Source organism: Pristis pectinata, chromosome 2 (genome assembly GCF_009764475.1).
Source record: "Pristis pectinata isolate sPriPec2 chromosome 2, sPriPec2.1.pri, whole genome shotgun sequence".
Classification (NCBI taxonomy): domain Eukaryota; kingdom Metazoa; phylum Chordata; class Chondrichthyes; order Rhinopristiformes; family Pristidae; genus Pristis; species Pristis pectinata.
In genome coordinates, this window is record NC_067406.1 from 68,708,917 (window position 1) to 68,734,979 (window position 26,063).

The 26,063-nt window shown below is 40.9% G+C and overlaps 1 protein-coding gene across 1 annotated transcript; it reads right to left on the reverse strand.

Annotated features, from left to right (window-relative positions):
* Positions 1–25,611, reverse strand: lias (lipoic acid synthetase). The gene is made up of 11 exons (XM_052036328.1): positions 25,390–25,611; positions 18,331–18,503; positions 15,056–15,149; positions 12,926–13,003; positions 11,532–11,688; positions 9,351–9,408; positions 8,828–8,956; positions 5,111–5,256; positions 3,458–3,528; positions 1,897–2,008; positions 1–698 (listed from the first exon to the last, which is right to left on the reverse strand). The coding sequence occupies exons 1-11, from the start codon at positions 25,441–25,443 to the stop codon at positions 646–648; spliced, it is 1,125 nt and encodes a 374-aa protein (XP_051892288.1). The 5' UTR covers positions 25,444–25,611; the 3' UTR covers positions 1–645.
* Between the last annotated feature and the right edge of the window lie 452 nt (positions 25,612–26,063).

Below are 26,063 nucleotides of genomic sequence, written 5' to 3' on the forward strand. Positions count from 1 at the left end.
TAGGAATACATTTTTTTATTTGGTGTTTTCAATTTTCAGAAAATTGAATTGATCAACACTTTAGACTACAGTGTTGCAGGAAAATAATAGATGAATTTTCAAATGATTACCCTCATTAATGATTTACTGAATTGCTAAATTGCCCAACAAACTAATATTCATTATTGCCCAGGCCACAGAAACATAGCTGCCTTGTGCTCCACATTCACATGGCAAACTCTTGTGCAATGACCCATCTGTACACAAAATGTCTCAAAATCAACTGATTTGTTTTGTTCAAGAAGAAAATATGGCTGAGAGATTCAAAGATGTTTTTTGCGGAATGCACCTTCTAAATTGCAGTCAAAATTTAAATGGAATCTTGTTAATAGAGAAAGAAAAATCATCCCTGGAAGAAACTGCACATGACATAGATTCACATGGCATTTGAACGATGGCTGATAACTGATATCTCTATCAACATGTGGTCACCATCACAGGTGGTTCAGGGCCTTCTATCAAGTTCCTTCTCAGAGCAAACTTTGCGTGGATAAAGTCCAAACTTACCCAAAGCCCATGAATAAACTCAAAAACATTAAATTAGGTATTCTTGGAAGTACAAGAACTGTTCTGAAAATTAATTAGTTCAGCAGTTTTCAGTGTCATCTAACTTGGCTCAGACATTCGTTTATTAAGGAGGTTCTTCATGAAATATTCACCTGAATATAAATAAAATAAGGAAAAAAGTTACAAAAGTTCTTATTTGCAATTTTTTATTTTCTCTTTCATTACTTCTGAGGCTGGAGATGATGTCCCCAAGGATTTGGTTGGTGACCGCTCTCCCACCCAAACCTTATATTCTTTGTTATCCAAAAATGTGTCAATCCCAGTCCTGTACATACTATGGTCAACAAGGTGCATACACAGGTATAGAACCCCAAATATTTATAACCTTGTGTGTAAAGAAATTTTGTTTCACCTGAGTTCTCAATAACCACTCTCTCACCCTAAGACAATTCTCCCTATTTCTGGAACTCTCCTAGGCTAAGGAAATAGCCTCTCAATCCTGCTTGGAACCTTGTTTATTTCAATAAGACCACTTTAATTTTTATAAACTCCAGTTCCCTACACTAACATATCAATCTGAACTGCACGGTCTCTAAGGCAAATATATCTTTCTTCAGCTATGAAGAACAAAACCCCTGCAGTTCTCTGAGTGCAGTCTCAAAGGCCTGTAAAAATTCCAATAAGACTGCATTACTTTCATACTTCAACCCCCACTCAATAAAGGCTAAAAGACCATTTGCTTTTTAGATTGCTTACTGTAGCTGAATATCAATGTTATGAGCTTCATAAACCGGCACACAAGATCCATCTACACATCAATAAATGATGATTTCCCACAATTTAAAAGATATTTTTCTATTCTTCTTCAAAGAAAGTAAATAATTTCACTCTTTCTCAGATTATAGCCATCTTCAATTTTGTTACTCACTTGCTTTTATGGCTGCCATCCATTTGCAGACATTTTGCATCCTTACATTCCACTTTCCCACCTAGCTCAGGATCATCAGTACACCTGTAGGTAGCACAGTGGCACAACTGGTGGTGGTGCTGTTGCCTTAGAGCTCCAGCAGCCTGTGTTCAATCCTCATCTCTGACGCTGTCGGTGTGGAGTTTACATGTTCTCCACATGACCACGTGAGCTTCCCCAGTTGCTCTGGTTTCTTCCCATATTCCAAAGATGAACTAGTGGGTTAACTGGCTACTGTAAATCGCCACCAAATGTTGTCGGGCGGTAGAATCAGGGTGGAGTTGATTAGGTTACAGAGAAATGAGTGGAGGAATGGGACTGATGGTATAGACTAGATGGGCTTTTAATGTTGTAAATAAATAAGAGCAATATTAGCTCCTCACCTGCTTTATATGAAGAGCGCACCAAGGGTCCACTGGCAGTGAATAGGAATCCAAGTTCGTTACCCACATTTTCCCAGTATTTAAACTTCTCTGGAGTTATGTACTCATCCACCTAAAGAAAATGAAGGTAATGGTTAATGGGAAAGAACCAATAAGACCAAATGTTACCCAACTTTAATGAAATGACAATAATTGATGGGCTTACAGCTGGAATCGTTTCTTGGAAATGCAGTAAATATAGCAGTGGAAAGCTTAAATGGCTCAAAAACTAAAGTTTTTAGTATCACTGAACATTTAACTCATTTTCAGAGCACTCCACTTGCAAATCATTATAAGTCTGTGCTGGAGAGTCTGAAAATTTTCAATCTGTTTTATTTTTAAACAAGGAAAGCAACTAGAATACCTAAAAGAATGATTCACAACCAACAAATCAAGGATCCGTAGATATCAGAAACATAATTGTTTCAGTAACCAAAATGATTATGCACACAGCTGTTTGCAAGGAGAATAACTACACACTTAAGCTTCTGCTGACTCCTTAACTACTTGATATGAAGGCCACACCAGGGACTACTGTGTTTGCATAAATAACAGAAACAAAAATACCCTCTTAAAGCTGGTTTTCTGTTACATTAACAAAGTTGGAGATGATGTGGCACAATACTATATATGGAGGAAAATTAAAAACATGGAACATTCAGGTTGAAATTTGTTCATTATCGACTGATAATATCTCAACAGTTTCTTATTTCTGAACAAACTGAAGATGAGCTTCAAAGTTATGGAAAAATAAACATACAAGTGAGAATGTTAAAGAAATATTAATCCCAAATTAAAGACTGAGCCATATTGCACAGAAAGGATTTTAAGATTTCTTCAGTAATTCTTTGGTTCACAAAATAAATCTCTAAGTTTTGTCAAACATTTTTATTTGGCAGAAGCAAGTCAATATGGTTTAAAAATATAAACAAATAACAAACATTTATATAAACTGTTTGTTTCATTCTCAATTATACACTAATCCATAAAAAATACAATTTAAAAATTATGTGCCTTTTTATTCCAGTAACGCGGTGTTTAATTCCAATCTAAACTGATAAAATGAAATATCATCTAGTTGCTGGCCATCTTTATATGAGATTAACATGTGCCGTCTCAACTAACATTTATTAGATACAGGTACATTCCAAAACCTGTCCCAAATTTGCCATAGAACCCCAATCAGAAGATCACACAGCTGAGTGAGGTGAGAAACGAAGGTGGAAAAGTTGTATTCTGAGACTGGAGTTTCAGAATATTGCTGAGGCTGAGATAAGGCAAAATCTAGCCAACAAACATGGGAGTTCTTGACAATAACAGCAATAAAAGATAGTTATTCCGAAGTAAAGCCATGCATCATACTTTCAATATGTGTACTCACACAAAGTACTCCAGATTGATAAGGAGCAACAGCAGAATGCTTGTACCAGCTTATCAAAATGGTCTTAACAGAAAATTCTCCAAATTGGACATAAGCTTCACAACTACTTAGAATTTTCTTCAACATGTGCAACACATATACCTTTAGATGCCGTTTTGTTGGTTGCATGTACTGTCCCAATGTTACACAATCCACACCAGCCTCTCGTAGTTCTATGAGAGAGAACAAAAGATGATCCATACACCCTTTATCGGAGGCAAAAGTTTTGTAGCATTAGTGTCTCCCACAATGCACTTCTGCTTCAGAGTTGAAAACAACTTTTATCCTTTTTTATGTTCATTTTTATTTTTATGAACATGTTTTGTGTTATCAACTTTTTTTTTATAGAAGACAAAAGGTGGAATACTCTCCACTTGCCAGGATGAATTCAATTCCAAGAACACTCAAAGTCTTGGGTGATATTGAGGAGTATACATTGGCTGCAATACATCTTAAAGGTATAGCACTGCAACTGGCTATGGCTTTGACAGCTTCTCCGAAACCCATGATCTCTACCACCTTGAAGGACAAAGACCTCCAAATTCCTCTCCATGCTACCCATCAACCTGATCTGCAAATATAATTCTGTTACTCCATCACTGTTTACTCAAAATACAGGAATACCCCCTCTAACAACATGATGAGAGTACCCTCACCAAATGTACTGCAGCAGCTCAAGGCAGCACTTCACCAAGATCAACAATGACATGTTGGCTTTGCCTTGCAAAGTCCACATCTCACAAATGAAGAGGCACAGATTTTATTCTGCAAATGAGGCAGAGCTGGGTAATTGTTTTTGAAATGAGTACACTAACCCTACTTTTATTCAACAATAATAACAACTTGCATTAATACTTTAACACAGCAAAATGTCCTGAGTGCTTCACAGATCCATTACTCAGCAAAATTCAGGTATGGGATCATGGCTGATGTACAGTGCCACTTTCATGGACCAACCTCATACTCCTTGATTGGAATAATGACATCTAGGAGGTAACAAATGCATGTATGAGGAAGGAGTAGAGTTGGAACAATGTTATGAAGGTGGAATGAAGCAGATGCAAGGAGACAAAGTGAATCAGGGCTGGGAAGAGAGTTTGGGATGCAAACCAAAGACAATAACTTTTGCACTCACAGTATTAACTTGGAAGAAATTTCTACACATCCAACACTGGATGTCAGACAAGCATTCTGATAATTTAGAAACAATGGAAAAACTGACAGGTAGGATTGTTTAGAAATATACATTAAGTAATTAAGGACTCTGTATGCTTACATGAAACAAACAACTAAATAAAGAAATGGAAGAATGCTTAAAAACTTTGCATTGATAAATATGCAAATAAAGTAACATATGGGATACTTTATACACTTTCTAAATAGCATGAATTACTTAGGAACAGATGAAATTCAAAATATTGCAGATGCTGAAAATCTGACCAAAAACCAAAAATGCTGGAAACACCCAGCAGGATCTGACAAAGGGTCATCAATCTGAGACGATAACTCTACTTTTCTTTCCAGAGATGCTGCCCAACCTGCTGTGTGTTCCAGCATCTTCTGTTTTTGTGAAAGGAATGATTCTGTGATCTTAAAAAATTAATCTGATTGCTGAACAATTATTTTTCATCATGTTGTTAATTCTACCATTCTTGAAATAGTCTGGTCAGTAATGTAATAAAGTAACTGATATGTACTAAAATGAAATTAGAACAGCTCACACTTACTTTGAATGGCTTTCTATTATATTCTCACCTTTCAGTGCTGCATGCACCTGTTCATCTGTCTCACCAAGTCCCAACATTATAGATGTTTTTGAAAGAAGACCAGGTTTTACTTTCTTTGCATGTTTTAACACAGTCAGTGATTGGTCGAAATTTGCCCGAGGATCCCGAACAGACCTAAGGAGATAAATGGAATAACAGCTTGCCTCTTCCGTCTCTGTAATCTCTCGCAGCCATCCCTAGTTATTTGGCTTTGATGTCTGAACAAGGGGTCACTGTCTCAATGAAAGGAGTTGTCCATTCAGGACAGATGTGAAGAATTTCTTCAGATGGAGGGTAATGAACCTTTGGAATTCTCTAACCAAGAGGACTGTGAAAGCTCAGTTGCTCAGTATATTCAAATTAGAGATAGACACATTTTTGGAGAGTAATTATGGAATATGGCACTGGTGAAGAAGTGGTGCTGATAAAAGATCATTCATAAATTTACTGAAAGGTGGAGCGGGCACGAGGGGGTGAATGGCCTACTCCTGCTTCTATTTCTTGTTTTTTTTTATGTATATTTCTCTGAAGTGCAATGCCTAATACAACTCTGAATGCGGACTGACTAAGGCTCCACAAAACTGAAGCTTTTTCACTTTTGTAATCCAATCTCAATATGTTAAAGATTAACATTCCATTAGCCTTTTTGTACCTGTTGCACACCTTATGTAAAAGAACAACAAAATCTCTTTGCACTTTCACAGCTCCTAGCCTATCCCCCCCAAACCGTTACCCAACATTGCACTCCATCTGTTATGGCTGCTTCTACTCATTGTTCAATGTTATTGTAAAACTTCTAACTTCTTCGGTTAACAGGTCTATAAACTAAAATTTGCATGTCAACATTCCTTTTTCCAAATCACGAATATATGTGTTAAAATCTGAGGCTTCAGTACACATCCAGGGGTTGTAATATTTTGATTAGACTTGCAATAGGTGTTCAGAGTAGACTCCTCTTTGGCCTTGATGTTTTTTCTATAATGGTTCAGCTAATGCAACAAGTTCCTGGGACAACAGGATTGTTGTTCTCTGTGTTATCAACAGTTCCTCCCCCATTATTTATGATTACGGCTGTCACCACATATGGCACTGGTTGAATTTCCAACTTTAATGAATAGAGTAAAAACTTAAATAATTAAAACACTGAAGTGCAATTATTTCAAGCATCTAATATCACTGCTACCATGCAGATTCCTCGAGTTTCCCCCCTTTTTATTTTACACAAATTATGTAAAATATTTTTTATGAAACCAAGAAGCCAATGGAATTAACGAGACAATATGATAATTGAAAAAAAACATAAAAGACTATATTTGAAATTAGCAAGTGTTTCAAATGACATTCTATTTTTCTGGGAGAATATTCTTTAAATAAAAATTCCTCTTAGGTTGATTATGAAATTGTAAAAAAAATTACTATTCACAATATCTCAAAAAGTAGCACCAGCGCCCATTCCCTGACAACCCCAGTGCCCTCACTGACCATGCTCCACTGTGGTCGCCCATATAAGTCCCATTCGAGGAGGGTAGGGTACCGGACCCTCACTGCGGTCACTACCCGATTCCACAGGGTAGTGTTGTTTCCAGTCCCTCCAATGTGGTGCCCGCAGGGCATTGTTAATGCTCTGTTGGTCAGACAGGCTCCCCAGGGCACACGTCTCCTGGTGGGAGAGGCTCACGTTGGAGGCCCCCCCATCCCACAGCCGGAGCAACCACGCGGCCAGGTGCTCGCCTGGCTGCTGGCGGTACCGGTCCGCCGGTGGTACCGGTCCGCCAGCTGCGTTAACTCCTTGATGGAGAAATCCCGAGTCTCAGTAGTCTCGGAGGGACCACGGGCACTTCCCCCTGCGGGGGCCTCATCCTGACTCCCCTCCCCTCTGTGATGGACCTGGGACTGCATGGTGATGGGTCGAGCATGCAGGGGTTCGGGTGGGTAGGGCGGGCGCGAGGGAGCCCCTTCTTGTCGAGCGCCCCCTCATCGTGCGTATCCATCCATATATCCCCGTCCCCAAGCCATGTGTCCAGCCGGTCGTCGCGCTGGACCAGGGCTCGGATTTTAAAGGGATCTGGCTGCCAGCCAGCTTTGCGGGCGGCTTGTGCCTGCTGCACCTGGACCAGCCAGCAGGCGACCTAGGTACCCCGGACCTCAAGGTCATTGGCCCGGGTCTGGGCAGTTTGGACCGCCTCCTGGAGTGTGCAACACCTTTGCCGGAGGTTCTCTATCTCTCTTTCCCTTACTGAGCAGGTATCCTGCAACTGGCCAGTAATCTCGACCTGGCGCCTCAGGAGGGATGCTAGGAGCCAGATGGCACCCCTCGGGCTCCCTCTGGCACTGGGGAACCCTGACTGCTGGAGGAGGGCCACCACATGGTGTCCCAGTTTCTCACCATGTGGATCTAACTGCTCAGCCCAGTCCACAGGCTTGCCTTGGTTTGCCAACAGGCTGGCCAAGCTCCCAAATCCCTCACTCTCGTCTGTCCACCCCGGGATCCTCTCCTCTGTATCTGCGCTAGCCTTGTATCCCCAGTTCCAAAACATTCTCCCCGCATTTGTGTCCAGCCAAAATCCTCAAGACCCTGCTCTCAGCACCAAATGTTGTGTGAAATTGTTCTTTACCGTCTTAAGGATCAAGGACTCTGGACTCGAGCTTTGTAGACCAAAACTAGTTTAATCACAAAAAACAGACACACGCTCACTCATGCACAGGATACCACAAACACGAGGGGGAAATCGCAACTGGGGTAAAATACACTCTCTCTCTCTCACACACACACACACACACAAACAAGCACACAATAACAATGTACAACTTCAGGATATAACACTTCAATGCCCGTCCCACATTAGCATTGGCCCTTAACGCTCCCTGAGTCTGAGTGAAACGCTCCCCGACCATGTGGTGATGCACTCTTACCAATGATCTCTGCAGCGTTGTCTCACTACTCCTGGGGTCATCAAAAGAGGAAGGGCCAGAGGATGCAGCCCTTTTTATGGTGCTAAGAGGCTGGGTGGAGCCTCACTGTTGTGATTTAAATGAGCCAATGGTGTGGGAGTCAAAGACAAAGGTTCCTGCCACAGCCAATGGTCAGGCAGGTTCAGAGACAAAGGGTACTGGTCAGGCAAGTTCAAGGTGGTCAGGCAAGTTCAGAGGCAAAAGGTACTCCCACACCTGAGGGGTGGGTGGAGCCGCACCTTGATTGACAGTAGTATCACTTCCGATCAGAGGAGCAATGCTGTCCTCTGGTCAGCAGGGGTCAGTGTCGTTACTGTCACGTGACAGCCATGTGGATTTCTCACAACACGGCAACGGTGGAGGAGGCGGATACGATAGGGTCTTTTAAGGGACTGTTGGATAGGTACATGGAGCTTAGAAAAATAGAGGGCTATGGGTAAGCCTAGTAATTTCTCGGATAGGGACATGTTCGGCACAGCTTTGTGGGCTGAAGGGCCTGAATTGTGCTTTAGTTTTTCTATGTTTCTATATTTCCCACTACCATTAACTTTTGTATAGGAAATCAATAAACGTAACATCAAAAATTGTGGGATAGGTGATCAGAGGCTGCAATGTTCAATGTATTTTTTCAGGTGAAATACATGCATTGTTATGTACAGACACAGAAAGTAAATAAATTGGGGATGGGAGGGCTTTACTGAGGTAGTGGTAGAACAGTTTGACCAAATAATACACAACATCCATATATTCATACCTCTGCAGTTCCCTGACAGTCTCCACATTGTGTGCATAGACATCAAGTCCTGAAACCGCGACTGTTTCCACAGCTTTTAGGTCACCTCTGAAGTCGGGAGTCAGGCATTCCACTATAATTTTGGAATGTCTACAGAAACATTTGCAAAGTTACACCATGTGGATGACTGACAAATTACAAGAATGAATATCTACATTGGAAACCCTATTCACAAACACAAACATAAATACTTAAAAGTGAAATGATTTTAACGGATATATAGATTACATTTGTTAATAAAAGCAGCAACACAGAATTTTTGGATGTGAGCAAATTCACCAGACTTGAAAATGAATCATGACCACAAAAGTGTAGAGTTAAAAATAACTTCAGGAGATCCTCAATGTCTTGATCAAGACTTTGTCAAAACTGATCCCGTGTAACTATACTTATCACTTAAACATAAAAGCATCTGTTCTTGCACTAGGTAAAAGAAGTTACCTTGCAGAGTAAGAAAACTTACAAGTAAGTGAAACTGCTTCACCTTTCTTTTAACTGTGATACTGTAGCTGCAAAATGTGTTGCTCCACCATCTGGAAGATCTGTGGAAAAGCAGCAGGACACATAACAATGGTGGTTTTCTGACATCATAACCTAACTTAGTGCAGTAACACATATCACATTTAGTTAAGCGATGCACCAAATACAGGCAGCCTAAAATTCCACCAGTTCTTGTAGTAACTCATCCTATCCACAGAGCATCGGGCAAACAACTTCCACACACATCTCCTGCAGCAACCACCTTTTGGGTATATCTCCATCTTTGTATACAAATTGTTGAGCTTTCAAGAATTATTTATAGAGCAGTATTTCAATCAATTCATTTTAACATGTAACATAATGGCCATGTGAGTACTGAATAACTCACTTGTTAACAATCTAGGGAGAATAAAACCCACAAGAGCCTTAAAAGATCAAAGATCAATGATGTGTTCAATATTTATCCAGCGTAAATTCCTCCATGCTGGGGATTTTCCATTTAATGCATTAGGTAATGCCCTGCTGCAATTCTCAGAGTATGGAGCAGTACCATGGAGTCTGGGCCCTAGACTCTGACTGATTGGTTTGAAGATGACGGTAAAGCAATGCTGCAAATGGCAAACATATCAAGGATTACTTTGTCACATGTTTCTTCTAATCCTCCTGAGAATTTATGATGTCTGCACTTCTGCTATTAATGCCATCTTTTGCCCAGATTCTATCTGGGTATCCGATTACACCCCAATGGCATTGCCAGTCAGAGTACTGGTGGCATCACATGTATGAACATAGAACATTACAGCACAGTACAGGCCTGTCGGCCCACGATGTTGTGCTATTTTATCCTGCTCTAATATCTATCTAACCTTTCCCTCCCACAAAGCCCTCCATTTTTCTATTATTCATGTGGCTATCTAAGAGTCTCTTAAATGTCCCTAACGTATCTGCCCCCACAACCTCTGCCAGCAGTGCATTCCACACACCCACCACTCTCTGCAAAAAAAAATTTACCTCTGTCATCCCCTTTATACCTTCTTCCAATCACCTTTAAATTATGTCCCCTCATGTTAGCCATTTTCGCCCAGGGAAAAAGTCTCTGACTGTCTACTCAATCTATGCCTCTTATCATCTTGTAGACCTCGATCAAGTCACCTCTCATCCTCCTTCTCTCCAAAGAGAAAAGCCCTAGCTCGCTCAGCCTATCCTCATAAGAGTATGCATAAGAAACCCTTTTTTTGCAATATAATCAAATGTGAATCAGAAACAAAACTTATATACAAATGTCTAATGTTTGTTTTAACAAATGTTTTAATGTATTCTGTGGTCTGAGAGAGAAGTGAAAGATTCTGTTATTAAAATGGATCACGTAATGTGAAAATTTTTTTGTTATCACCTGTTTAAAATAATGTTACCCTTGTGGGTAGATTTGGCTTTTTGTTTCTAAATATTTTGAAAAGTTCTATCTCTTCCTGGCAAATGGAATAAAGTAGTAGAGGATGAAAAAATGTAGTTTTTAGTTTCGGTCTTGGTAGTAGGCGTTACCAGAGAGGTTATTTATTATCCAACCATGACTTCTCTCAAGAAACAGTGCATGGTCCCTCTCTTAAACTGCTACAGTTTGTGGTGAAGATATCTCCCACGGTGCAGTTAAGTGAAGAGATTCAGATTATTGTCCTGGCAGTGAGGAACAAGGTATTGTGAGGTTTGGGGGAGGGGAATTTGTAGGGAGGGCTTAAGAGTGGTCATGTTTATAAGGGGAACTTAGAGACAATGTTGTCTCAGGGGGCCTACTGAAGAAGCTGTATCAAATTGCATGATACCTCCTGTGGACCATATGCACCTACACCCATTGTACACCACCATGTTGAAGCTGCTGGAAGCGTGGAGAAAGAACCAGAAGGAAGGTAGTAGAGACAGAACATGGAGAGTAAAGCATGAACCAAGGTGGATGAAAACCCAAACTATGCAATCTAAAATTAAAACAATGAATTCTTGCAATCCTCTTCAAAAGCTACAAATGCATACATTTTTGTTGGGGTCTCAGATGAGAATTTTCCCTCCACAATTTAATATCAATAATTTCATGGTATTATTGTGTGGTATAACCTCAAAACAATATCTATTCCAAATTCCTCACAATGAATAAACAAGTGAATAATTATCGACCATTTTCTAGGCAACTCACCATCTCTGTCCACAGAAGTCAGCACAACATAGTCAAGACCCCACTCTACTATTGCACTTGCTGTGTTGATTGGCTCATCAGGATCTAAAGGTGGAGGCTTCCGACTGGTTTTCACCGAACAGAACCTGCAGCCTCTTGTGCAGGTGTCACCCATTAGCTAACAAGGGAAAATGGTGTACAATAACTGGTAACTTGCAACTTTCATTTTATTTATTAAAGTCAAGTGGACTCCTTCAATGTTTTGAAATGCATCATAAACAAAATGTCAGACGTACATTTAATTACAAAATCCTATTAACTCAGGTAGATAAATACATTTCCTGAATTCACAAATTACTTTGAAAGACATAAATTATGTATATAGCCCCAAATTAACCACCAGAATAAATCAATGTCACATTCGCCCACTCTTCAATAGGGGCACAAAACCTAAACAAGACATTAAATTAAGCTCTGCTAATGGGTTCAAGGGGAAAGTGTAATAATATCCAACCTGTCTGGTCAGTTTATTCATCTAAGCCAGGACACAGGTGGGGAGGCCTGGATTATGGCAGAATTGCCACAGCAGGATAGAAACCAGCTGCTCAGTCCCACAGGAGTTTGTGTGATATACAAGGATCTCAAGTGAGGGCAGGATCAGATTCAGTTACGTTATTGTCACACTTGAGAACACCTCACTATCTAAGAATTATGTGGATGAGGTAATGAAGTGTATAACACAAAACTGTTAGCTACTGAAGAGGTGAGATAATATATTAAAGGGATGGCTCAGCAGGAAAAGACAGCAAGACAAAAACTTTCCAATATAAACCTTATAAGAACTTTTGACAGTTGGGAGCCTCTGTACAGAAACTTCAAATTGGAAACATTTAACCATAAAGAAATTGGAGGGAGACATGCAAGGCATTAATTAATTGTTTCTATAGAAAGCCTGGTGCCTGTTTCACTATTTCTTTGTTAGCTGTGTAAATCACATTTGTATTCCCACCTGAAGCAAAGTATCTAATGGATGATGAGAAACAGATATTTTAGCAGGTAATGCAGTCCAGAAGGTAAAGTGGTACACATATTACAAACAGCACTCTTCCAGCTACTGGGGAGTGTTTCTGCTTAAAGAATTAATGTTGTAATGATGCCTGGGGAAAAGGGAGACCACTTACAGGAAGTGTTCCCAAAGGATTGAGAGATGGGAACACACTGAAGAACAGTCTATAAAAGAAATTATGCCCTTTTCAGAAATTCACCAAGCAGAACTGAGCACAAACAAGGTACCCTGCTTGAGGTTTATGTGAAACAACATATCACTGGTAAAGTTGGGAGTAAGGGAAGGGGAAACAATAATTCAACTTTATTTAGCAATCACAAGTTTCTCTAAAAAGGTTGCTGCATCTTACCATTATAGTGGCTGTGGCTGTGCCTTTTTCTCCTCCCCAGCATTCTCCAATATTTGGACATCTTGCCTCTTCACATACCTGAAAGCAAGAACCCAATTTAATAACATCTACAGTGTGTACAAGTGAACGATCACCCACTAAGGAACTACAGACTTACTCAAATTGTTTAGGTTTATATCAAAAACTGCAGTGACTTTGAAACTGAATGCCAGTTAGACAAGCTCAACCATTACTTGGGTTGGGTTGGGTCGGGTCAGTGATAATTCATTTGAAACTGACAAAAGGTATGTTATCTCAATAAATGGACCCCCTGCTGCTAGATATATGGTGACAGCCAGTGCCTAGGCCATCCTGGTCTCTTGACCAAAGGTCTGCTGGATGTGAAAGTCTAAGGAAAGGTGTTTATGCTTTTCAAAAAAAAATTAAAACAGAAATGAGTTACAATTACGAAACAAATAAAATTACGCTAGATATAAAATTTGCCAAAACAAGGCCTTCTCACATGACAAGAGTAGACCTTGAGATTTTGACTGGACTTATCATATTTGGCACAGCAATAAAGAAATTTCTGGTATGGGGAATATTGTTTTTATATAATTACCATGACTGCATTTTCATGCTAATTGGAAATATTGAAGGATTTGGGAAATAATGTTTGATTTCAAATATTTTTGAGGTTGAGTGCCTATTGATCAAGCATTTTGGTTTAATAATTTCCTTGCATCCATTACTCATTTATTCTGAGTTGTTTCTCCAAGACAGATTTATGCTGGTGTCTAGTATTCAATTTCCTAGGCCAATGGTTTTGAATGAATGTACGAGTTACAAGAGTAATTGCATTTCAAGAAATACATCACTAGCTACAAAATATTTTGGGATATCTCAAATTAGTAAAAGGCAACATATAAATGGAAGTATTTCTTAATGTTAAAGTTGCTCAAAAACAAACAAAACTAGTCCAACAGACTGAAGGACCAACAGACTGTGCCAAAAAGGTGATGAAGCACAGGTTATGGATCCAATCTCCTCATCTGTTTACATCCAGAGTCTGCTGCATTAGAAAACAGGGCTACACCACTAAGTTAGAGAGTTGAGAGGGACAATTATTCAAATGACTGTTCTCATCCCCCACAACCTCCATCCAAACCTCTAAAAAGTAGTATTAGCACATCTTTGTACGTTTCCCAATTTGCTGATTATGTTCGAGGTTCAGGAAACAAGAGAGAGTTGACAGGAACATCTCAAAATTCAATGTATACCAAGGCCTGAGACTTGATTCCCAGTAACAGAGGTAGTTTAGGCAATCTGAAGTCAATGACATATGGTGATAGGGGGTGAAAGCACCTGTACGGCAGGAAGGAAATAGTTTGACAGTTATGGCTCGAACAGAAAACCGCTAGTTGCTTACAATTACAAGGCAGCTTAAGGAAAGACTGGCTACTGGCTATCCTGATAGAGCATGGTTCTATTAGCTTCACGACATGAGAAGAGAAACTGGAGAAATTGTTGGAGGAGAAACATAACTGCATCCAGTAGCAAAAAATCCATTACTTCATAAGCTCCCACTTTTCATTTTGTAAATAATGGTGTTCCTCTTTTAACTATTCTGCTCTTGATATATATATATATATATATATATATATATATATATATATATATATATATATATATATATATATATATATATAGGGGCACCCTGCGTCAAGGAAGACCCAACTTACACAAATACGACTTTACACAAATTTTCCCATTAATTTTTAAAGAACTTTTTTTCAAGATACGAAAGTTCATTACAGAAAAGCAAACTATTTATATAATGTACTCATTAACAATATATGTTCCCTTAGTTTAATTAAGGTTAATGTTCAATTAAATTATAGGAAGTAAACACACAATGATACAATATGGGTAGCTATAGAAAATGGATGAGAGTGTGATACAGTACAAAGAAAAAATGTAGTACATCTGGAAGGAGAGGCTCAACTATTTTGGGCAATGGGTTTTTAATCTTGGTTTTGGGGAAAATTGTTTTGGACTTACGGAACAATCTGTTTGCAGTCAGTTCTCAGGACAGAACCCTAGCATAACCCATACAAGAATCTTCAATGTACAATCTCAGCAAGTACTTACGGTGTGCAGATTCAAATTCCGAAGAGTATTTTTCAATTTATTATAATTTTTCCCAAAAGGAATCTCTGTCTTCAACCATGGAGGCAACCTTAATCTAGAATTTTAAATAATATAACAAAATACGTTATTTCAATAGTTTTTTTTCTTTGAAAATAAGTTTTGCGATGTGTTGCAGATGCAGACAGGCTCATAAGTAACTTGCCAGTCACTGAACTATGAGCTCTGTTCAGAGGTCTTCAATGGGGGTGAAAATATGAATGGAACGCCATAGTGCATCACTTGCACACAATTACAGCAGTCAATGGAAGGCAACACATCAATAGATTTTCACAAGCAGCTTACTTTCTCTCCCATCCTCCTCTGGTCACACAAACTTCCCTTCCACTTGATGCTAAGAAATGGCTGGCACCACTGGACACATTGAAGGCTCTAGAACCAGACAACATAACAAAGCTTGCACTTCCAGCCAAGCTGATTTATCATGGCTACAATATTGACATCTACCCGACAATGTGGAAAACTCCCCAGGTGTGTCCTGTTCATGGCAAGTAGGACAAAACCAATTCAGCTAATTACTACTCAGTCAGTCTTCTCTCAATCATCAGGAAAGTAATGGAAGATGTCATCAACAGTGCCATCAAGCATACTTAAATCCCAAAACTGGTTTGCTAGCAAAACCCAACTCCTCAGTCCTCATCATAGCACTGGACCAAAAATTAATCAAAAAGAACTCCAGAGGTGAAGCGAGAATGAGTGTCTTTGATGTCAAGGCAGCATTTAACCAAACATTGCATCGTAGAGGCCTGGTAAAACTGAAATCAATGGGAAAACACTCCAGTGGTTGGAGTCATACCCTGCAAGATGCAAGATGATTGTTGTTATTGGAGATCGATCATTCCAGTTGCATGACATTGCTGTAGAGGTTCCACAAGGAGTCTTAAGTCCAACCATTTTCAGTTGCTCCAACAATTACCTTACTTCCATTAGGAGCACAGAAATGGAGACGTTTGACAATGTATGCACAATGTTCATTCACAACTACTCAGCAAATGAAACAGCCTATGCCATGCAGCAAGATGTGGACAACATTCAGATGAAGGTTAGTAACTGGCAAATAACATTGGTACCACATGCCAGGCAATGCCACTCTATCACTTACTGTACCCTTAACACTCAATGGCATTGCCATCTCCAGAGTCTTCCATCATCGATACCTTGGACATCACCACAGACCAGAAACAACTGGAGCAGCCATATAAGTATCATAGCTAGAAGAGCAGGACAGATACTGGGTATCCTGTGGTGAATTACTTATCATGTGATAGCCTACAAGGCATGTCAGGAGTGAGATGGAATACTCCCCAGTTGTCTAAATGAGTGTACTGCCAACAATTCTCAAGAAACTCAGCACCATCCTGGTGAGAACAACCCACTTGATCGGCAGCATATCAACTGCCCTAAACATTCATTCCTTCAGTGACCTGTGCGCACTGGCTGCATTGTGTAGCATCTACAAAATGAACTGTAGTTACTCTGCCAGACTACACTGACAAGGAGGACCAAGAACTGCAGGAGCTGGGAAACACCACCACCTACAGGTTCCCCTCCAAGTCCCACACCATCCTGACTGGGAAATGTATGGCCGGTCTTCCATCATCATTGGGTGTAAATCCTACCCAGCAGCACTGTGGGTTTACCTTCATCAGAAGGACTGCAAGCTCTCCACCACCTTATCAAGGGCAATTAGAGATGGGATTTGCCAGTGTTGCCCACATCCCCAAAAAAATGAATACAAGAAAACTTGCAATGTTCTGGTTAAATAAATTTCTCTTCACTGCAGTCCCAAAATAGACAACTCTTTACCCAGAGACTACACCCTCAAGATCAGGATTATCTAGCCACAATAGACTCTTGGTATCAATGCTTCAATCGCTCTCAAAATCTGAATGAGATCACTATTAATTTTTATTTATAATTACAATGTTTTGAATTTTTAAAAATGACATGTTTTTAAGTTCAGCTTCTTCCAACTTGCCCTGGATTTGATTTTGTTTTAACTGTGGCACCATTCACATTAAACTCTGTTTCATCCTCATTCTACCTATAATTGCACAAATTGCTACTGTCCTTGACCTTTCCCTTTAAATCAATAGCATATCAATACATTTTTAGGTTGAAAGGGAATGAAAGGATATCAGAATTTAGAGGGAAAATGGATGAGGTAAAAGGGTCAACCACAATCATATTGATCTTATGGTGCATTCTTGTATAAATCAGTTCAAATTGCTTGTGGTCTAACTGAATGATGGTCAGGTTCAAGGAATTGAATGGTCTACTCCAGTTCCAAATTCTTCTCCTGCATACGTGTCCCTTCGACTCCTGTTGATTCTATTCCTAAAGAGTAGGCACATACAATAGCCAGGACTTCACAATCAGCGATAAACAGTGCCATCTGGCTATTATATACAAAACGTCCTACAGGTTTTTGCCCCAAGCTTGTGTTGATTGGAAATACAATTTCACATGGCACCATCCCACAGAGCATCTGAGAGTGACGTGAACAGGACGAGGAACTGAGTCTTTCACTAACTAATGAAACTGAAGAATTCTTAATGAGCAAAGCAAAACAAGCAACTAAGTTGCAAAGTTTAATTCAATGCCAAAATTGTGTACTGAAACACAAAGAGAAAAAGACAGATGAACAAACCAAAGGAAATTTTTTTTTAAAAACTTAAGTATTTTTTAATCCTTCACAACAATTAAAATTTGAGGAAATAGTATTCCACATATTTAAATGTAAACATTTTGCGTTAGAGAGCACTGGCAGCAATAAGACATCAAACCATTAAAAATGATACTAGATTAGACAAGTCCTAACTTTTCTTCCCCTGAAGAGTTCAATGTCATTTTGGACTATAAATAGAGCAATTTCATATGTTTTGTGTATTTCAATGCAAGTTCTGAAGAGACAGCATTACAGAAAGAGTGGAGGCAATCAGACAACAACTTCATGAGATGTGCACAGGTGGAAGCTGCAGGTTGTTCTTCATCCTACATACTTTTTTTTCTGGAAACCACTGATCATTTTTAATCACAAAACCCAGGCTATTACTTTTCTATTCTGAAGCAGCAACTAAACCTAAAATTACAACCAATTTCTGTTTTCTTAACGGATCTCGCCTGAACCACTCAGTGACTCCACAGTTCCCTATATTTGTGTTTTGTTTTATTTTAACTCCAGCATTTTCTTAAAAAAATGGTGCTTAGACTTGTACCTTTCTCCTTTTTGGCGTTTCAGGTTGCCTTTGTATTCTTCCCATGTTCTCTTGTCTGATAATTCACCAGATATAAACTCCTGCAGGTCAGGACCCTCTTCCAGAAGTTGTTTCTGTTTGTCTGGCAGTGTACTGAAAGACTTTAGCTGACTGCAGAGAAGGCGAGCATAAACCTAAAATATTTTGCACAACATCAGCGCAAACTCCACATTGATAAATATTTTAAAAACTAAATGTATAAAAAATTACAGTAGTACACAGATTGTTCACACATTCATAAAAGAATACAAACTACTCCCATTATCCACAGAACATGGAATGATACCCACCAAAGAACTATATACAATCCACTTTATCATGGACTCAACCCAATCCATGGCAGATGTTACACTAAACAAACACTCCACAGTTGGCACAAAGAGCAAGATACCAAATTTATTCTACTTATAGAGCAAAAGCTTTATATCTGACCTTTAACTATCCAACCAGGACCTCCTTGTGAGAAATGCACAAGCATCTCCAATAATCAGAAATGTCTGGAATTCTTCATTCAAATTTTGAGAATACTGAATCTTGCTGCCAGAGTACTCTTTCTAAATTATGTTTGTACCGATGCTGCTAACTTCAACCAGCTAACCACAAACTGCTGTCTAGTGCTGGAAAAGTTTTACTGTATCAATCAGGCTAAAATAATTAAAGGCAGATAGATACCAAAATACTGCTGGAAGGACAACTCACCATCACACCACTCAAAATCATATGGTGCAACGAATGAACATCTCCTCCTTGCTGACAATTAACACAGGTGCACCTCAAGGTTGCGTATTTAGCCCATTACCCTACTCTCTCTACACTCATGACAGTGTGGCTAAGCACAACTCAAATGCCATCTATAAATTCATAGATGACACCACTGTTGTTAGTAGAATCTCAGATGTCAATGAGGTGGTGTACAGGAGTGAGATAGATCGGCTGGTTGAGTGGTGTCACAACAACTTTGCACTCAACATCAGCAAGACCAAGGAATTGATTGTGGAGTTCAGGAAGGGGAAGTCAGGAGAACACACACCAGACCTCATTGAGGGGTCAGTGGTGGAAAGGATGAGCAGCTTCAAGTTCCTGGGCATCAACATGTCAGAGGATCAATCCTGGGCCCAACACACTGATAAAATCACAAGGTCGGCACGCCAGCAGCTCTACTTCGTTAGGAGCTTGAGGCGATTCGGTATGTCACCAAATACTCTTACAAATTTCTATGGATGTACAGTGGAGAGCCTTCTGACTGGTTGCATCACAGCCTGGCATGGAGGCTCCAATGCACAAGATCGCAAGAAGCTGCAGAGGGTTATAGACTCAGCCAGCTCCATCACGGGCGCAACCCTCCCCACCATCGAGGACATCTTCAAGAGGCGGTGCCTCAAGAAGGCAGCATCCATTACTAAGGACCCTCACCATCCAGGACATGCCCTCTTCTTGTTACTACCATCAGGGAGAAGGTACAGGGGCAGGAAGACTCACACTTAATGACTCAGGAACAGCTTCTTCCCCTCCGCCATCAGATTTCTGAACAGTCCATGAAACCCAGGAACACTACATTGTTATTCCTTTTTTTGCACTATATGTTTATTTTTATAATTTATAGTAATTTTATATCTTTGCACTGTACTGCTGATGCAAAACAACAAATATTATGAGACACAAGTCAGTGATAATAAATCTGATTCTGAATTGATGTCACCCACACAATCCATATTGTAGAAAAAGGTACAATTCTACTTTGCCATATCATAGTCCCTGGAATAATTAAAACTGACAGCGGCCTTGCCTGTACTGAAAGTCAAGCAGCAAAGGATTAGCAAGAACTAGATGGCAAGCAACTAACACGAGGAGACAGCTCTGCAATTTCTGGATAGACTGGGAGATGGTGAACTTGGAACAGAGCTTTAGATGAGAGTTAGGAATAAAATGAAGCATTTGCAGTAGGGTGAGGATTTACAATTTTGCAAGTATTTTGGTGGCAAACCATCTCTGGTCATTGTTCAGACATGTATTCTAATTCTCTAGTCAGTGAACTTCTAGTCTGAGCATGTAACCAATCTGACAGGTTCTGCAGGGAGCTCATCTTCACAGAGACTGATGTCCATTCTGTCCCTCAGAGATACTAATCACTTAAAGAAACATTTGAATAGCAGTCTGGAACCCCCAAAGTGATCATAATTCCAGCAGATTCATCTACTTTACTTATTATTCAGGAAACAGCCCAGATATATCTATCTGGGATATTACTCAAAGAACGTTATTCAAAATCTGAAATCTAAACAGAAAATGCTGGATATACTCAGGTAATTGACCTGAAATGTTAACTTGGTTTCTCTCTCCAAAGATGCTGCCTGACCTGCTGAGCATTTTCTGTTTTTAATTCAGGACACTGATGGGTGAAGACAAAAGCGAACAGTAAGGAAACAGCTTCTCCTAAGGATACAGAAAAAGCTCCCCTAACATGAGGAACCCAATGAGCTCTGACCAAATAATGCAGAAAGTGGGAAAGATTTCATGACTCCAGTCCAATGCTGGAGGTCTGTTACAACATAAGGAATACCAGTGACTGTGGCAATGAGGATGGATCACTTTACTTTCAAGACATTAACAAAAAAGCCTAATTATTGCTCTGGAAATGTAAGCAGTGATTGGTTCTAGGCATATGTTGAAGATCACCTTAGACTTTGGTAGATAAATCAAGGTCATAAGAGTAAAGTTTGGGCAGATTTCATTGTGGAGCCTTACCGAACCATTCAATTTGCTAACCTCCTCCACATTGCCAAAAACTGATGGTGCTTTCAAAAGTATGAATCTAAACTTTTGCCTCAGTGGCGAATGTATATTTGCTTTTATTGGGTTAAATGATAAGTAATTTACTTGGATGTACAAGTTGGCTTTGCTTTTATTCATGACCTTGACTTAATTATATTACTTGATGCATCAAACCTTAGTTTTGTTGAATCTGCTGCTTCAGAATCACTTAGAGCAGGAAGATTTCTATCTGCAGCCTTGAATTAACACAAAAGAGAAAAATCTGAAACATTACAAAATAGAGAGGATCAAACACCAAGTTTGATCTGATACCACTGTACCATGATAAGCAGAGCACTGTGATTCACATCTCTGCTCAGTTTTCTTTCTCCAATCTCAAGATCCTTTTTCATAAGAAGTGGAGTGAACCATTTGGTCCTTTGTGCTTTCTCCTCCACTCAATGTGATCAAGGCTGATCTCGTAATTCACTTTCTCACACCAGTTCCATATCCATAGGATCCCACACTATCCAAAAATGCATCTGTCTTGAATATAGTCAGCAACTGCGCATCCATAGCCCTCTAGGATACAGAGTTCCAAAGGTCCACAAGCCATTGAATGGAGCCATTTCACAGCTCTGGCCACTTATTCGGAGACTGTCATCATTGGCACTAAACTTCAGGGGCAGTAGGAGGTAAAATCCTCCTATTGTTTACATTATCAAGTTACTTAAGAATATGTGTTTCAATTACCTCTCGTCCTTCTAACCTCTACAAAATACAGGGCTAGTCTACTGAATCCCCATGACAGAATCCCTCCAGCTTAGGACCCAGTCAATTGATCCTGGAGCCAGTCTAGTAAATATTTGCTGTGCTCCCTCTAAAAATAATTCTAAGAATATTCTTCCTTACTTAAGGTGACCAAAACCGTACACACAGTTCTAGGTGTGACCTCACCAGGGTCCTTTATACATGCAGGAAGATTAATTACTCATTCACTTCAAGCAATCTTCAGACAAAATCTCACCCTTCAAAAGGCAAAAATAACACAGCAGTTGGACTTCAGCCAATTCCATTCGCTCCACACAATGATATCAGATGGTTGAGTACCAGGGATACAACAAAGGTTATGGGCCCCTGCCACACTTGGGCTGTGATGCTAAAAACTTGCACCCTAGAAGGAGCTGCAAAAAAAGTCCATCAGCAGCCAAGGTACAGAAAGTGTTATCAATGGTCCTGTAATGCTGCCCTTCTCCACCAGTAAACAGCTCACTAGGGCTTCCCAGGGACACCCAAACCCAGACTTCATCACAATCTTAGTGCAGATGTGGACAAAAGAGCTGAATCTCACAGATAAAGATGTTGCCTTGATATCAAGAACCTCTAACAAAACTGAAGTCAACGGGATCAATGGAGAAACTCTTGACGAGCTGGAGTCACAACTAACAATGGCAGTCGTTAAAATAAATGCTGGAGATATTCAGCAAGTCAGGTAGCATCTGTGGAGAAAAATAGGGGTAAAAAACCTTCATCCAAAAGCAGTGGGGTGGTGACTATCAGCTTGACCTCAGGAGGTTGCCACAAGAGGTCCTTCAAGGCAGTGCGCTAAATTCAACCATCTTCAGCCACTTCACTCCAGGCTATGACCTTCACTCCAGGATACGGTCAGAAGCGAAGGTGTTCACCGATTATTCCACAACAATCAAATCCATTTGCAAATCCTCGGGTAAAGGAGCAATCCATGCAAGCTCTCTAATCACTGAATGTTTTCAATGTATTCAGTCATTCAATCCACAATAATAGTCTGGCACTATTTGGTTAAAATTTAAGCTGATTTATCAATTACTCCCCAATTTACCTTGCTCATCTCTCTTAAATAGTGAAGTTACATGTCCAATTTTTCAATCTAAAGACATACTTTAGATGGTTAGGGTATTTGCAATGTTCTCGCCTACTTTGTTTAAAATGCAAGAATGGAAACCATTTGGCCCTGCAGCATTTATGACACCCAAATTTTATATTTTATTTTGCTTACATTAATTTTGATGAATCACCATTGTTGGTTGATTTTTTTTCATTTGCCATCAGACATGATATCCTCTTACCTACAAGAAAAGCTGATACTAACCAAGTATTCAATATCAATTTATCAATGGTGTCATAACAACAACCTTTCCCTCAATGTCAACAAAAGAGCTGGTCATTGACTTCAGGAAAAGGGGCGGTGTACATGCACCTGTCTACATCAATGGTGCTAAGGTCAAGAGGGTTGAGAGCTTCAAGTTCCTGGGTGTGAACATCACCAACAGCCTGTCCTGGTCAAATCACGTAGATGCCACAGCCAAGAAAGCTCACCAGTGCCTCTACTTCCTCAGGAGGCTAAAGAAATTTGGTTTGTCCCCTTTGACTCTCACCAACTTTTACCAATGCACCATAGAAAGCATCCTATCTGGATGTATCATGGCTTGGTACGGCAACTGCTCTGCCCAGGACTGCAAGATGCTGCAGAGAGTTGTGGACACAGCCCAGCGCATCACGGACACCAGCCTCCCCTCCTTGGACTCTGTCTTTACCTCTCATTGGCTTGGTGTAGTAGCCAGCATAATCGAAGACCCCACCCACCCGGGACATTCTCTCTTCTCTCCTCTTCCATCGGGTAGAAGATACAGGTGCCTGAGGGCACGTACCACCAGACTTAAGGACAGCTTCTACCCCACTGTGACAAGACTATTGAATGGTTCCGTTCTACAATGAGATGGACTATGACCTCACGATCTAACTTGTTGTGACCTTGCACCTTATTGCACTGCACTTTCTCTGTAGCTGTGACATTTTACTCTGTACTGTTACTGTTTTTACCTGTACTACATCAATGCACTCTGTACTAACTCAATGTAACTGCACTGTGTAACGAATTGACCTGTACGATTGGTTTGTAAGACAAGCTTTTCATTGTACCTCAGTACAAGTGACAATAATAAACCAATACCAATACAGTATCACCACTATCAGTTCTCAACAAGCTCACATTGCTCCTGACCACCGTCAATTTTTCCTTAGTACTTATACACATTTTTTGTGTATTATCTCTTCTGTGTCTTTTCATGTAACCTTATTATAGCTCTTCTACCAACTAAAAACTATTATTTCAAACAGAATAAAAATTGGATCATATTACAACCCTTCCTGATAGTGATTGCACCTTACATGACATTCCCTAATCCCCACTCCCACTCTATTCCAAATATTCCCCAATCTCTCCCTTTCTCTGATATTCCCCCAGTTTCTGTGTCCCCAATCTCCCCATGCCCCTGGTCTCTCCCTGTCCCAGTAATGCCTCACAGTTCCATTGATCTCTGTTCACTCCTGACCACTACTGATATGTGGGTGGCATCTATGATGCTGAAGGAACTCAGCAGGCCAGGCTGTGGAGAAAAGCAGGCAGTTTTCTCCACGGATGCTGCCTCTCCTCCCCTCCCCCTCATGCCACTTGCCTCCATACCTTTGGCCCATCCCCCAGTGAAGCTGCTTTCCCCTCCTTCCCCGCACCTGCCTATCACTATGTCTTACCTGCATCTACCCATCACCTCCCTATGCCCACCCCACCTCTCCTCTTTTGTCCGCCTATCACTGCTCTGCTTTTCCCTCCTATATATTGGGCTTCCTCTTTTCCTATCTTCAGTCCTGAAGAAGGGTCCTGACCCGAAACATCGACCGCCTGCTTTTCTCCACGGATGCTGCTTGGCCTGCTGAGTTCCTCCAGCATCATCATGTTTTTCATCTCGATTCCAGCATCTGCAGTCCTTTATTTCCCTCTGTGGGTGGCATCTGCTCCTCAGTGACCCCATCGTTCCCCCTGTGACCTTGGGTTTCTCCAAAGTGCTCCAGTTTCCTCCCACCTCCCAAAAAAATGTACTGGCAGGTTAATTAGCTACTGTGAAAAAAAAATCCCCTTTGTGTAGGGAGGTGGCAAAGAAAAACAAAACGTTTCAAAGCAGAGGCATGCAAGAGAGAGTGGGTTACAGGGAAACAAGAGGGAGGACATGACTGACGAAAATGCTCCTGAGAGCAAGCATAAACCAGACGGGCCGAATGGTCTCCCTGCGTCGTAATAAGTTTAAACTGCTGATGTTCCCCGTTCATGTCCCCAGTCTCTCCACCTCCCTGACATGCCCCAATCCCTGGACAATGTTCCCACTCCCCGCCCTCTCTCTGCTCCCAGTCTCCTGTCCCACCGAACCCACTCCCAGCTCCGGGCCGGAGCCTCACCTGAGCCGGTCCCAGGCGGCAGACCCAACCGCGGCCGAACAACAGCCGCTTCATGTCCACCACCAGCGCAGCGACGAGGCGAACAACCAGCGGGTGCCTCCAGTGACAGCGCCGCCCCCCGGCCCTTGACAGCAGTTGCCAGCAGCACCTCCAGCATCACGCTCTGGCCCTGACCACACCAGCTGCTGCGGGCAGTGCCTCCCGTAGCAGCACCACCATCTGGCCCTGACGACAATAGCAGCAGCTGCCAGCAGCACCTCCAGTGACCTCTGGCTCTGATAACGTTAGCTGCTGTGGGCTGCGCCTCCAGGGACGGCACGGTTGCTCTGCACATTACCTAGTAAGCAGTTGAACGGCGATGCTGCCAATGACAATGTCGCCATCTGACGGGAGGGACCTAATTAACGGGAAACACTAGGTGTTCTTGGATGAGAAGATCCACCGTGCCTCAGAGGAAAAGCACTGTGGCCAAGGAGTAGCCACTTCATGTCAGCTACTGGCACAGTGACGAGGCGAACAACCAGTGGCGCCCCGACAGCACTTTGTAGACTGTTGTCCAGCAGAAAACTTACAACCTTAAAAACAGACTGTGGGTGGAAGGAGCACAGGAGGTCTAGCAACTCAATGACAATCATGACTTCGCCCAATCTGTTGTAATGCAGCTGTAGAGGTCG

Bases quoted from the DNA above. Each gene is read 5' to 3' on its own strand.
- lias (XM_052036328.1), bottom strand. From the start codon at position 25,443: ATGAAGCGGCTGTTGTTCGGCCGCGGTTGGGTCTGCCGCCTGGGACCG. The intron at 15,150-18,330 runs GTACAAGTCTAA...TTAAAATTCTAG, and splicing joins AAACGCCAAAAAGGAGAAAG to ATTAAGGTTGCCTCCATGGT. The intron at 8,957-9,350 runs GTGAAGCAGTTT...ATGTTTCTGTAG, and splicing joins GTATCACAGTTAAAAGAAAG to ACATTCCAAAATTATAGTGG.